Raw genomic sequence first — 12,450 nt, forward strand, 5'->3', positions numbered from 1 at the left:
TCTGTCTGCCGCTAAATGGTATGACCGGCAGCATATGAAGCGCGACCACTTCGGTAACTTCCAACTGACAGCTGCAGAAACCGAGGAGCAAGCAACACAGACGACACAACAGCTCACCAAAACAGCACAAAGAAGACTGATGAAAATGGAGTGGACCGCCATGGAGATCAACCCCGAGGTGGGAATTATAGCTGTGTTATCTTAACTTTTTATATCCTAGCGTCTTTTTTTTAATTACATGCAACACACTCACCTGTTATCTCGTGTTTATGTCGTTTCAGATGCTGAACAAGGTGCGTTAGACGTTGCATAATGGCTTCATATTTCATTGTTATTCTTTTCTAACTACCAGGTAAGTTAAACTGTTGCTATGGAGATGAGGCCAGCTTAACGTTACAACGCCACCAGGCCACTCCGTCGAAACATTAATATGAATACGTGGGTTATAGGGGTAGTTTTTTTTTTTTTTTTTTAATCAAGACGCGATCACAAACAGGAGAAGCTTTTAATTCATTTTGAGGAGCAGCAGCAGCAACATCAGCATCAGCATCATCAGCAGCATCCTTCTCAGTGATGTCCCCAGTGTCTGGGCTAAAGGGTGTGGTCTGACCGGGACCAGCACAACGCAGCATCTTAAATCAGGAGGAATCCTTTATGGGTGTCGTCGCCACTGTAACCTCAACTGTTTGATATCTATTTAAGCTGCATGTTTTTGTTTATTTCCTGACTCTGTGGTTTTTTTTCTTCTCAGATGATGAGTAAACTAGGCGTGGGTGACAGCTGGCGCTTTGTGGATGTGCTCGGGCTGGAGGGTGAGCAACTCTCTGCTGTCCCGAAACCATGCTGTGCCTTGATGCTGCTCTTCCCTCTGACACAACAGGTAATAATGGGGGGTGGTTATGGTGGACCGAGCTCTTCCTGGAAGGGTGGGATGATCCAGTGATACAGGCTGTAAGGGGTGGGGTGATACTGAGGTGCAGGGAGGGCATGGATGGAGAAGGAGAAAGAGCCATGTCATTTAATGGGTTGAATAAGATGAGAGTGGGGTGTTTACAAGGCACTAAATCAGCAGATGCAAAGCTTCCTCCTCACTGTGAAGACTAATTATCTTGTAAAATCTTCAGAAATAAGACATTGCTGCGATCGATTTGCTTGTTTTGTGATCCAGTGAAACAGATAACACTCCCAGAGTTAACATCTGACTTCAAAAATAAGATGCAGTATACAAAGGCTGTGACTGAAAATGAGTTTAATGATCAATTAACCTATCAATTATTATTTTTCAATTAACTGATTAACCATTGAGTCTACACAATGTTAGAAAATACCCACTACAGTTTCCTAGAGCACAGGTTGATGTTTTTAAATGCATCGTTTAGTCCACAACGATTCACAATCCAACAAAATGTGATATTCAAATACATAAAAATGACCAAATACTCATATTTAAGAGGCTGTTTTTGCTTCATGAATTATTTAAACCAGCAAATGTTGTCAATTAATTTTCTGTTTATTGAGTAATTGGTTAATGGACTAATAGTTTCAGCTCTAAAATGAACTATCCTCTTGACCAGATTTGTTATGTTTCCAATTGTGATCATAATCCATGTGCACATTTTCAAATGGCATAATTGGCTTCACACTGTGTTCTTGTGGACAGATGAGAATGACCATGCTCTGTGTGTGTGTGTGTGTGACTGTCTGTCTGTGTGCATGCTAGCATGAGTCCTTCAGACAACAGCAGGCAGATAAGGTGGCAGGAGGCTCTGAGGTTTATTTCCTGAAGCAGACAGTGGTCAATTCCTGTGGCACCATCGCCCTGCTGCATGCAGTTGGCAACAACAAAAGCAAAATGACATTTGGTAACTATACTATTATTTATTCATATAATAGAGCATAGTATCAATGACTCAGCAGTTACTTTTCAAAGTGCTGAGATATGTGGCCTTCATAATTCAGATTACAACCTATACACTACCTTTTTTTTTTTTTTTTTTTAATGGATATTTTCAGTTGCTTTGCACCTACAAACTGGTTAGAGTCTAACCTAAAAAGAGTCCAAATCGAATAAAAACCCATTGAATTTGTGACATTGTTGAGATTCCAAGTCCAGAGATTTCTCCACACAGTGACAATGGCATTCCTCAAATTAGGACTGGCGCTCAGGTGTATTTTTAACAGGTATGGGCCTGATTCTTAACCTCATTAAGGTGCAAGAATTTGCACATTAATGGGTTGACAAATGGAGTTACATAAATGCTTGTTGAATTGTTTTGGGCAGAAAAATAAGGTAATTTCTCTGAAATGGATAGTACTACTCTAGTTCTCACACTAAAAGTATTAAGTGAGGATTGAGGAGACATTTATTTGGTGTAGCAGGCTGTGATTTAACATATTTCAGTGTGAATGAACGATGTATTTATTAGAGACTAAGCTAATTCTGCCCTTGGTATTTTCAGATAGTGACTCTGCCTTGAAGAAGTTTCTAGATGACACTGCAAAAATGTCTGCTGATGACCGAGCCAAACAACTGGAGAAGAACCAGGTAAAACACACACACAAATAAAGCTGCTTTATGGATAAAGGAATAAAGGATCATTTATGGCATCATTGAGACTCCATTGCCTATAAACTGCTCCTTTTGATGTAGTTTTCACTTTTGTTTGTGTGTAATTTTACTCTCCTATATGAATATAAAATAAAGAAACATTGAATAAATGTCAAGTTAACACACTGTATCCCATCATAACTAGTGAGAATTTACAATTTTACTTGATAAATGGGAAGTTGAATGAGTTATCATAAAAAAAAAAAAAATGCTTTGCATTTAAAAACTGAAATAAACCAAAATTAAATATGACATTTCTAAAATTCCTGTGGTGTTGTTTTACCGTCATGCTTTATTTTAGCCACTTGGGGGTGCCAGGCACCACCAAATCTACCACTGTGTTTAGTGAGGAGTACTGGACAATTACTTAATATGTGATAATTGTTGGATACCATTATGAAAAAAATCTTCAAATATGTGCTTTTTTTGTCCTTTTAATAATTTCACATGCGCAGTCTGTCTATCAGAAATGTCTATTAGTGTAGAATGATCTGCTGTGGTAATATTAAACTCACATGATTTGATTTTTCCTTTTCCAGGCAATCCAAGAGGCTCACAATGAGGTTGCAGTACAGGGCCAATGTAGGGTAAGATACCACAGCATTGTAGATAAATGAGAGATTGTGCATTTGTACTACATATAATGTTGGTTGGAGGTGCTTGTCTTACCTGGAACCAAAATTAATTACAAATATTTATTCCCAATATCTCAATTTACACAGCCAGAAGCAGATAAAGTCAACTTCCACTTTATTGCCTTTGTCAATGTAAATGGACAGCTTTATGAATTTGGTAAGCATATATCTTCATGATGAACATTCCTGTATGTGTTTACATGTTTGGATTCCTTACGGTCTCATTTGCTTTTAAGATGGGAGGATGGGTGGACCCGTGAACCATGGAGCTACCAAAGATGAGTCCTTCATAACGGTATGTAAAGCCACTCATGTTCTTTCTCTCCCTTTTTATAAGTCAGTTCAATATAACCTCTATGTGCGCATCGTCTATGATGAGTCATGGTATTAAATGGGAAAGGGAGTGGCAGTTCCTGAGTATCTCAGTGCAATCAATAAACTGTGCTGATGCTTATTCTCAAATATCTCCATTAGAGCTCATAGAAAAAATAAGGAATGGTGAAGAACACTGGTAAACTTTATAGTATAGTTAACAATTTAAACATCAATGTTAAATGCAATAATTGGTTAATGCTGTTTCCTGCCAGCAAAGTTTCACGTTAGGCCAGTTAGATATTCCAATATTTATATTATTACCATGAAGTTTCAATGAAAAATGCTGATTTAAGTCAGTTTTCTTTTTTGTAATGCAAGTCATCGAGGGCCACGTCACCTCTGAGCCTTTTGTCAAACGGCCACCAGAGGGCTCCACATGCATGAGCAATGAGACTGCAACATCAAGGGTTATGATGAATTATTAGATCTCATTCAAAGGGATGGAAGAAGTGCTTTTAAATAGTAGATTATTATAGATTATAGATCCTGGATTTAAGCTTTTATTTAAGAGAGGTGGGCAATAAAATAAATAAATTCATATGTTTGACCAACTGCCAGAAGTCATTTACAGGTTTTTTTTCTTCTTTTTACAAACTTTTTACACTATGAACCAAGACATTCAATTTTCTCAGCTTGATCAGTGTAATAAATTAACCCCTGTATTCCAATATTAATATGTTGTGTTAGTGATATTACCCAGCCCTACTGGAGAACACAAAATACTGGCAGTGAAACGTACTTAAATGTTACATAAGAAAAATCAGTCTTCTTTAGGATGGTCTTTTCTCTGTAACTTATAAGGTGTCAGTGAAGTAGATTTTTAAAATTTTCATTTATAAAAGTGCAATATTTCTAATTGAGAGAAAAGTGGATTAAAAAGTAGTATAATTAGTACCTGAATAACCATATTTATTTTTATTTCTTGTCATCCATGTCCAGGATGCAGCCAAAGTGTGCCGTGGGTTTGTGGAAAGGGAGCAAGGCGAAGTCCGTTTCTCTGCTGTGGCTTTTTGTCACAACTAGATCGTAGGACACAGAACCAAAACGTAAAACCAAAATGTCCCGGAGCACTCACATGGCAAACACAATCACGTGTACACACATACATCTGCAGACACTATGCACTATGAAGCACATATTGTTTCCACATATATTTGACTCTCATCTCGTGAACAAAGTGTTCTTTATCACACATACACACAAACGCACAGTGACAATGTTTTCTTCTGCTAACACTTAACTTATACAAGCTTGTCCCTCTCTATGTGACATCATTTAGCAGTGACAAATCTAACACATGAGATTTGATCTCACCGCAGCTTGTGTGCATGTGTGTATTTGTCTTTCTGCATCTTTTTATTTATTTAATTTTTTTGTATGTAATCATTGGTGCATCTGTGTCGACCTCTTAGTCAGAAAAAATTACTGATGCTTAAACACCTTTTTGTGCCAATCAGAGTGAGAAGGAAAAGGCAGAAGACTTGAATGGGGGAAACTTTTTGCCTCTAGTTGCCTCTGAATGCCTCTCGTTGCTGTGTGGTTGAGTTTATATGGTTCTGACATTCCACAGAACAGCCCAAATGTGTCTGTAGGAATAATTTAACCATTGTTCGGAGCTTTTGAGTGGTGTCCTTGGGTGTCTTGCTGACATTTCCCAGAAAAACTGAAGTTTTCTTTGAGGAATTTGAATTTAGAAGTGCAAAAATCATGACGACAGCGATGGGATTACAATCAGTCTTTGTTTATAGTTTTATTTGCACTTTATTTAACTTTATGAAATAAAGTCAACAATTTACAAATGCTCAAACTGTCAGTAGTTCGGAATACGCTAAATTCCAAATAAGATAGGGGCCGTCCACGCAGGAAGTGCTACCCTCTGTCAGGTTGGTGTTGTGCCATGCAGAGTGATAGTACAGTACGTCTAGGCTGTGTACCAATTGTTTACCTTTTTGCAAAATACTTTGTTGCCGTAGTTCTGCTGGTGATGCAGCTGTTGGAGATCAATAAAGCAACCTTCACACTTCAATGTGTCTCCTGGTGTGTTTTGTTAGTAGAGACAAAGCAGGGTGTAGGGTTCGCACACCCAAAACCTTTCACAGACACTGGATCAAAAATGAAACTGAAGTCAAAAACCATAAAGAGGATCCACAGCACTGTATTAAACTGTATTAAAAGCTCCGAGCAACTTTAGTTACAAAAAGCAGCGTTTCGATCTCACAGATCCTCGCCAGGCATCGTCATTGTGGTGGACAGATTATGGCGTCGACCTGTCCTGTGTCCCGCATCATTTATTGAGACAAGTTTTATTTACAGCATGCAATATCAAATGTACAACAGTAATATTTTTAACCTTTTTGAACCTAATACTTGGTTGCAGATGAATACTGAAGTCTTTATCAGAAAGGCTGATACCCATATGGTGGAAACGGCTATGGAAGATTTATAATGTCTATATGAAAACAGGCTGTCTCTCTTATGGCTGCCATCAGATCTGGTTAGCAATGATAAACTCCGCCCGTGGCCGAACCTCCAAACTGTGTATTTGACAGTTTAATCATGGATAATAACACTCCCATCTTTAAAAAAAGGAAGCAGCTCCTCTTCACCTGCAAATGAAAATGAATGGTTATTTGTATTTAGTAAAGGTCAGGTCTATGCTGCCCCCTGCTGGACAACACTGAATTGCAATACATATTGTCACTCTTGTGTTTTCTGCGTTATTTGAGTTTTAATGTGGCATTGAAAATTCGTGTAGCAAAATATCAATTCAGTTATAGAAGACAAAGATTAAAAACATTTTCTACATTGCAGTATGTTTTTTCTTTTGAAACAGTAAATGCATACGTAATGGGTAAATGTCGGCATTTTAAACCTTCCATACATACCTATCGTTTCAGGTGATTGGACATAGTAACATAAGCTATTTGAAAAGGTCAGTTTAGCACAAAACATTAAAGGTCAACCCAACCCTGTATGCAGGTGTTATCTTCACTGATTGCTTAAAAAACTGACTGGTAAGTTTAAAAAATGCAGTGGAGTCTGATGTTTGTAACAGGATATGGATTTCATGTTGTGTAACTTGTATTTAGGAACAACTCAAAGAATGTGTCTAATGAAGTATGTTCTGTTTCTGTCTCTATTCTGAGATTTCAGCAACCTGAGGGGATGTCTACAATTTTTATTTTTCTACCAGAATGTTTCTATACTGAATGTTACTGACAGTGTGTACAGAGATAGGAACAGCTAAAAAGGGGCCCCAAGGCAAAGTTGAGCTGTTGAACCTCCAGTTTTTAACACACTCTGTTCATTATGTACATAAATTCACAAAATCAGGTTACATTAATGTACTAATAAGGCACAGAGCACACTCTACACTACATATTTAACCCAGACACCTAATAAACAACCAACCCTCCTCTCCAGGTTGACTGATGTTTTTTATTAAACACATTATTAAAGCTCTCGCCCAGTGACAGCTGGGATTGAATGAATGAATTATTTAGGAGTATGCGCCACATAAACACAATATAAGCTCGAAGTAAAAGGTATTCAAGCTAGATTTTTTTCCTTTCTTTTCAATAATGCACCTCTTTAGGTAAAAATGCTGTTCTTTGCAATAATGGTCGAACATATCTCCTAACAAATTTGCAATTGATGGATTAACCACAAATCATAAAGACCTGGGTGCCTTTGTGACCCATGAGGGTCTAATCCAGTTTGTGGCAAAGTCTAAATGTTAGGATATAAAATTAACAAATGAAAAGACAAAAAACAAACAAAACAAAAGTGTCTCATCAAATTATTAATTAAAGGTGCAGTGTGTAGTATTTACTGGCATCTAATGGTGACGTTGAATACCTAAATACTCCTCCCTCACCCTTCCCTTAGAGCAGGGGTGTCAAACATGCGGCCCGTGGGCCAGAACCGGCCCGCTGAGGGGTCCATTTCGGCCCACTTTCCTTCCTGTCTTTTTTCCTTCCTTCCTTCCATGTGTCCTTCCTTCCTTCCATCTGTCCTTCCTCCCTTTCTTCCTTCCTTCTTTACTTCAATGTGTCCTTCCTTCCATCTGTCCTTCCTCCCTTTCTACCTTCTGTCCTTCCTTCCATCTGTCCTTCCTCCCTTTCTTCTTTCTGTCCTTCCTTCCTTTCTTCCTTCTGTCCTTCCTGCCATCTGTCCTTCCTCCCTTTCTTCTTTCTGTCCTTCCTTCCATCTGTCCTTCCTTTTGCCTGTCTTCCCTTCCTTCCCTTCTTATTTCCTTCCTTTCTTCCTTCTTTCCCTCCATCTTTTTAATGATCCGGCCCACATGAGATCAAATTGGTCTGTATGTGGCCCTTGAATGAAAATGAGTTTGACACCTCTGCCTTAGAGTAAGGACGTAGGAGAACATATGGTCTCTACGAGACTTGCAAAAAACGAGAAAGACCAGTATTTGGCATGTCCTTTCTGGGCTGCTGTAGAAACATGGCAGTGCAACATGGCGGCCTCCTTAGAAGCGGACCTGCTCCCTAATAGATCATTAAGAAGCTTAATTTATGTTATGACAAAGTTTTGAGTTATATTTGCCCATTTGTGTGTTAAATTAATGTATAAACAGGTTCGAACGATCTTCCATGGACTCAAAACTGAGCTGATCCTTTTCTATCTTTTGCTCGTCTATGGCTCAGATGCATGAAACAAATCTCCCCAAACAGCCACTTCCAGCTGACGCATAAGAAATAACATAACGGACATCTTTTACACCCCCCCACCTCCACCATCTCTCTCTCTCTCCTCTGTCTTCTTCTATCTCTCTCGACCTCCCCCGCACAGATTCCTGCCTGCGCGTTCACGTCTGCTGAAACGCGCGCCTCCAGCAGCAGCAGCGGTGGCTGAGTGAGTTGAGGACGGCGTGAGCTTCTTGCACAGCTCGGCGTTATTTTTAGCACCTGGTTCGTGTTGCAGCGCCGGGGTCTAGAGAGAGAGAGAGAGAGAGAGAGAGAGAGAGAGAGAGAGAGAGAGAGAGAGAGAGAGAGAGAGAGAGAGAGAGGGACTCTTTCTTTCTCCATCTCTGTGTCACAGCTTGAGGACTATACGCAACGCACCGAGGTAGAAAGCGAGGAGGAGGAGGATAACGGATTGACAGAGCGGGGAGGGGAGCACCACTAACACCACCACCATACATCTGAGTGGAGCTTTTATCACATATCACCCGTATCATCACCGTCCCACAGACTCCTCCGGTCATCGTTAAGCGGCCTGCCCGGAGATGGCCAGCCAGGCAGCTGGTCGAGATACCCTGAACGCCTCACGGGACGAGCCGGAGTCGTCGGAGCCTCAGCCGAGCCATCCCGAACCAGCCTGTCAGGAGGCACAGAAATGGATAGAGGTAAGAGAAGTGACCGGGGGGTGGCTGTTGCTACAGTACGACATGGACAGAAATGGGCCATACTGTGACATACTATGACCGGGGATATAAATACATATAGCTCCACAGCACCGGTGAAGCGGACGATGCAGCAGTGTCAGGTTTCTGTGTGGGACAACGGCGCTTCTACATGCGTGTTACTTAAAAGTTTTTACACGATATTTAACACAGAAAAACTTGTACTTTTATGACTTTTAACACCGACTAAAACTAAATGTAAATAAACGACCAAACGTGTCGTTAACCAGTCCAGGTATCCGTTAATTTTCCATTTGTTTAGAATCCGGAGGAGGAACGCCCCCCTTTTTATTCAGGCGCGAGGGCGAGGGGATTCCGGTTGCCATGGTTATGAAACCGGGGCAACGTTCACGCAAGAGATGTTGTACTGTACCAACATCTGATCGCATCGGATGAGATTATCATTTGCGGTCTGTTTCATCCAGGGGCGATTCTAGGACCAGACCTTTAGGGGGGCTCAGCTCCTAATGAGATGTTAACATACAATGCCCTGCAAGAGTTTAAACCCCCAGCGAAATTACTCATTTCACTGACTAACGTAAATTACAACAATAAATATTAATACATAGTAGAGTGGTCTACTATGGTGTATAATAATAATGGTTTAGAATAAACAGTCACAAATAGAGGACTCTAAGATAAAGTTAATGAGCACTTAGAGAAAGGCAATATCAATGACAGAACTATCCAAAGTACATTAGACCCATTAAAATAAAACCATTTGAAGCTGTAGAATAATTGTTTGTCCCATCTCTAACAGACAGGCATGGTAATGTATTTATTTTTTAGGTGTGCTGAGATCAAATTTAGAGGTGCTTGAGCACCCCTAAAAAGGGTCTAAAATCGCCCCTGGATGTTATACTGTACCAACATTTGATGCATCAGATGAGATTATCATTTGCGGTCTGTTTCACTGCTCCCACCATCATCTGCTCGGCTCAAAACGCCTCTCTCCATAAGCCTGAGCAGTGAATCATAGTTTGCCCCTTGGAGCTACGTTATATGACCCATTTTATTTCACCACAGTGCTGTCCCTGCTTTAGCCTAGCTACCTAGCTAACTTACTGTCTCAATTGATTTTAATGTTAAAAAAAAAGACTTCACACCTTGGTTGTGTTTTCCCTACAATCTGTGCTGATTGTTATGTACACAAACCAGTTTACGATAGGGTGTGATAGAGGGAAAAAAAGGCTGGATTGATTGATTTATTTGACAAGATTAAAGGTAAAATGCATTCTTCACTGAAGTCACTTTTTTGGGAACTGAGCCCAAGGAGTAGATAAGATAAGACAAGACAAGAAAAGATGTGTCTTTATTGATGAGATTATATACATATGTGCAATGTTCCTGGGATTAACATAGCAAGGACAGCATCAGTCTTTTTAGTGGGAGGTACTGGGAGCTGTGGTGTCTGATGGCTGATGTATAGAGATTTATTTGTTGTAAGAGGTCAACAGCCAACCGCTGAAGCCATTTAGCCTAATCAAATAAATATTAGTCCCTTTCTCAAATACACTCTTTCATTTACCTGCGCATCCAAGGATCGCCTGGGGCTTTGTCTTTCCATCTCAATTCATTTTAAAATTTCAAAGGCGACCAAAGTAGATCATTTTTCTCTGTTCCACTCATTTCAAAGCTGTCAGTGTCCCACATACAGCGCAGGAAAATTAGTTATCAGCATTCACTTTCTGTGGAGAGTAAATGACCCATTTACAATAATTTTAATGGATTCATTTGCACATATGATTGTCTGCTAAAGTGACACAGTCAGACCCTTAAAGCTGGAGTGTCGGCCTTTTGTCTTCCCCTTCTGGCACTGAGAGTAATTACAAAAACACTGTCTACACGCACTTATGTCATAGCTTTCGCTGTGGCCTACTGGAGTGGGGTTTAACTGCAGGACTCACACTAACCCCACATTTTACTACCATACACTACAGCCCCCCCTACCTCCCCCGATGTGGTCACCCCAATGGCGTGTTCACGCCTGAACCTAACCAAGTGGGTGTCATGTAGATATTGCACGTTCATGGATATACTTGGGCCTGCTCTGCTGTTACCAACGAGGCAACAAAACAACTAAGTTAGCTTCTTGGCTGGAAAAGTGTTGAGAGCGTATGCGTGGGATGAAAACATACTACACACGCTTTATGGACAGAGCTTGCATAATATTTATTCGTCTGGCCAAGCACAGGGAAGTTAAACCCGACACCAGATCTGAAATTCAGACACATTTATCTGGCAGTGATAGGCTTAATCAGCTTTGTGTGAACTGATTTGGCTCGAATGTAACAGATGTTCATTTATATGTAAAAGTTTAACACTGCAGATTTAAATGAATGATGTTGACGCTGGGAAAAGATGGCATATCATTTCTCTGCTGACACAAAACAATACTGATACCAAGATTTGACAAAACTCTTTTTTTACTTAACAAAATATGCCAAACATGTCAGTGCATCAGTGTTTAATGTTATCTTGATGCAAGTAGTCATAAAATAAGTTTTGCTTAAATAAAAAGGTGCAACACAATCAGCAGAGTTATGATTCAGAAGTAGGAGAAATTTGGTAAAAGAATACATGAACACGACTAAGAATCTAACCAGGTATTCACAGCCATTTTTAAATACTTTAATGAAAAAAAACCAGCTGACCTCAAAAGACCCAACTTTAAGCCTTAAAATTAATCTTGGGGAACAATCTGCTCAACTCAACAAAAATGCCATCAAAACTTTCCATACACAAATCTCCATATACTGAATACTTGATAATATGTGTGCATTTTTCTCAGCACTGTTGTAAAATACTTAGGTTTAATATTCAGTCCTATTCAGGGTGGCTACGTAACACCATCGCTGAGCTCAGGTTAATGTCGGCCTCTCAGTGTTAATCTCTCCTGCAGTGTTCCTCTCTCTTGGTCGTCTTCCTGCCTCTTAATTCTTCCCCCGTTATTTTGAGACCGGTCAGGCCGATTCTATTTCCAGGGCTGTGTATTTATACGTGCTCACAGGTGGAGATGATTCAGGGTTAACCGTGCCACCCGTCACTCCACGCTGCATTTTGAGCTCGCCAATGTCTGTAAAGTGCGTATGGACACACACACACACACACAGAGAGAGACACACACACACACACACACACACACACACACACACACACACACACACACACACACACACACAACACACCCATCAGCTATGCATGAGACAGCTCACACACACACACCCCTCAAACACACCCAGGTTGAAGTGATACTGTGGTCCCCATGGTGACAAAACATGGGCTGCAGGCTCTCAGGTGTCACTGTTTCCAGGGGGTCAGTGGAGTAGTAGGCTATGTATCGCCACATGACCCGAGCAGCAGGAAATTAGACTGGCACAGACGACTAGAGACCTTTCTATCTGTTTATA

At 40.3% G+C, this 12,450-nt stretch overlaps 2 protein-coding genes across 3 annotated transcripts in view; both read left to right on the plus strand.

The window, feature by feature from the left end:
* The first annotated feature begins 754 nt into the window (after positions 1-754).
* uchl1 (ubiquitin carboxyl-terminal esterase L1 (ubiquitin thiolesterase)) lies at positions 755-5,644 on the plus strand. The gene is made up of 7 exons (XM_053332033.1): positions 755-880; positions 1,721-1,862; positions 2,460-2,545; positions 3,148-3,195; positions 3,331-3,400; positions 3,480-3,538; positions 4,558-5,644. Exons 1-7 carry the CDS (start codon positions 755-757, stop codon positions 4,639-4,641), a joined length of 615 nt encoding a protein of 204 aa, XP_053188008.1. The 3' UTR covers positions 4,642-5,644.
* A 2,827-nt stretch (positions 5,645-8,471) lies between these two features.
* Positions 8,472-12,450, plus strand: part of limch1a (LIM and calponin homology domains 1a) — a 30,280-nt gene continuing 26,301 nt past the window's right edge. The window contains exons 1-2 of one of the 2 annotated variants that reach the window (XM_053332572.1): positions 8,472-8,566; positions 8,629-8,983. In XM_053332572.1, coding sequence (XP_053188547.1) covers positions 8,864-8,983 — 120 coding nt within the window. In that variant the 5' untranslated portion in view covers positions 8,472-8,566; positions 8,629-8,863. The remainder of the gene's footprint in view (positions 8,567-8,628; positions 8,984-12,450) is intronic. The other variant, XM_053332563.1, reaches the window with a different exon arrangement.

Source organism: Scomber japonicus, chromosome 2 (assembly GCF_027409825.1).
Source record: "Scomber japonicus isolate fScoJap1 chromosome 2, fScoJap1.pri, whole genome shotgun sequence".
In the NCBI taxonomy this organism is placed as follows: Eukaryota; Metazoa; Chordata; class Actinopteri; order Scombriformes; family Scombridae; genus Scomber; species Scomber japonicus.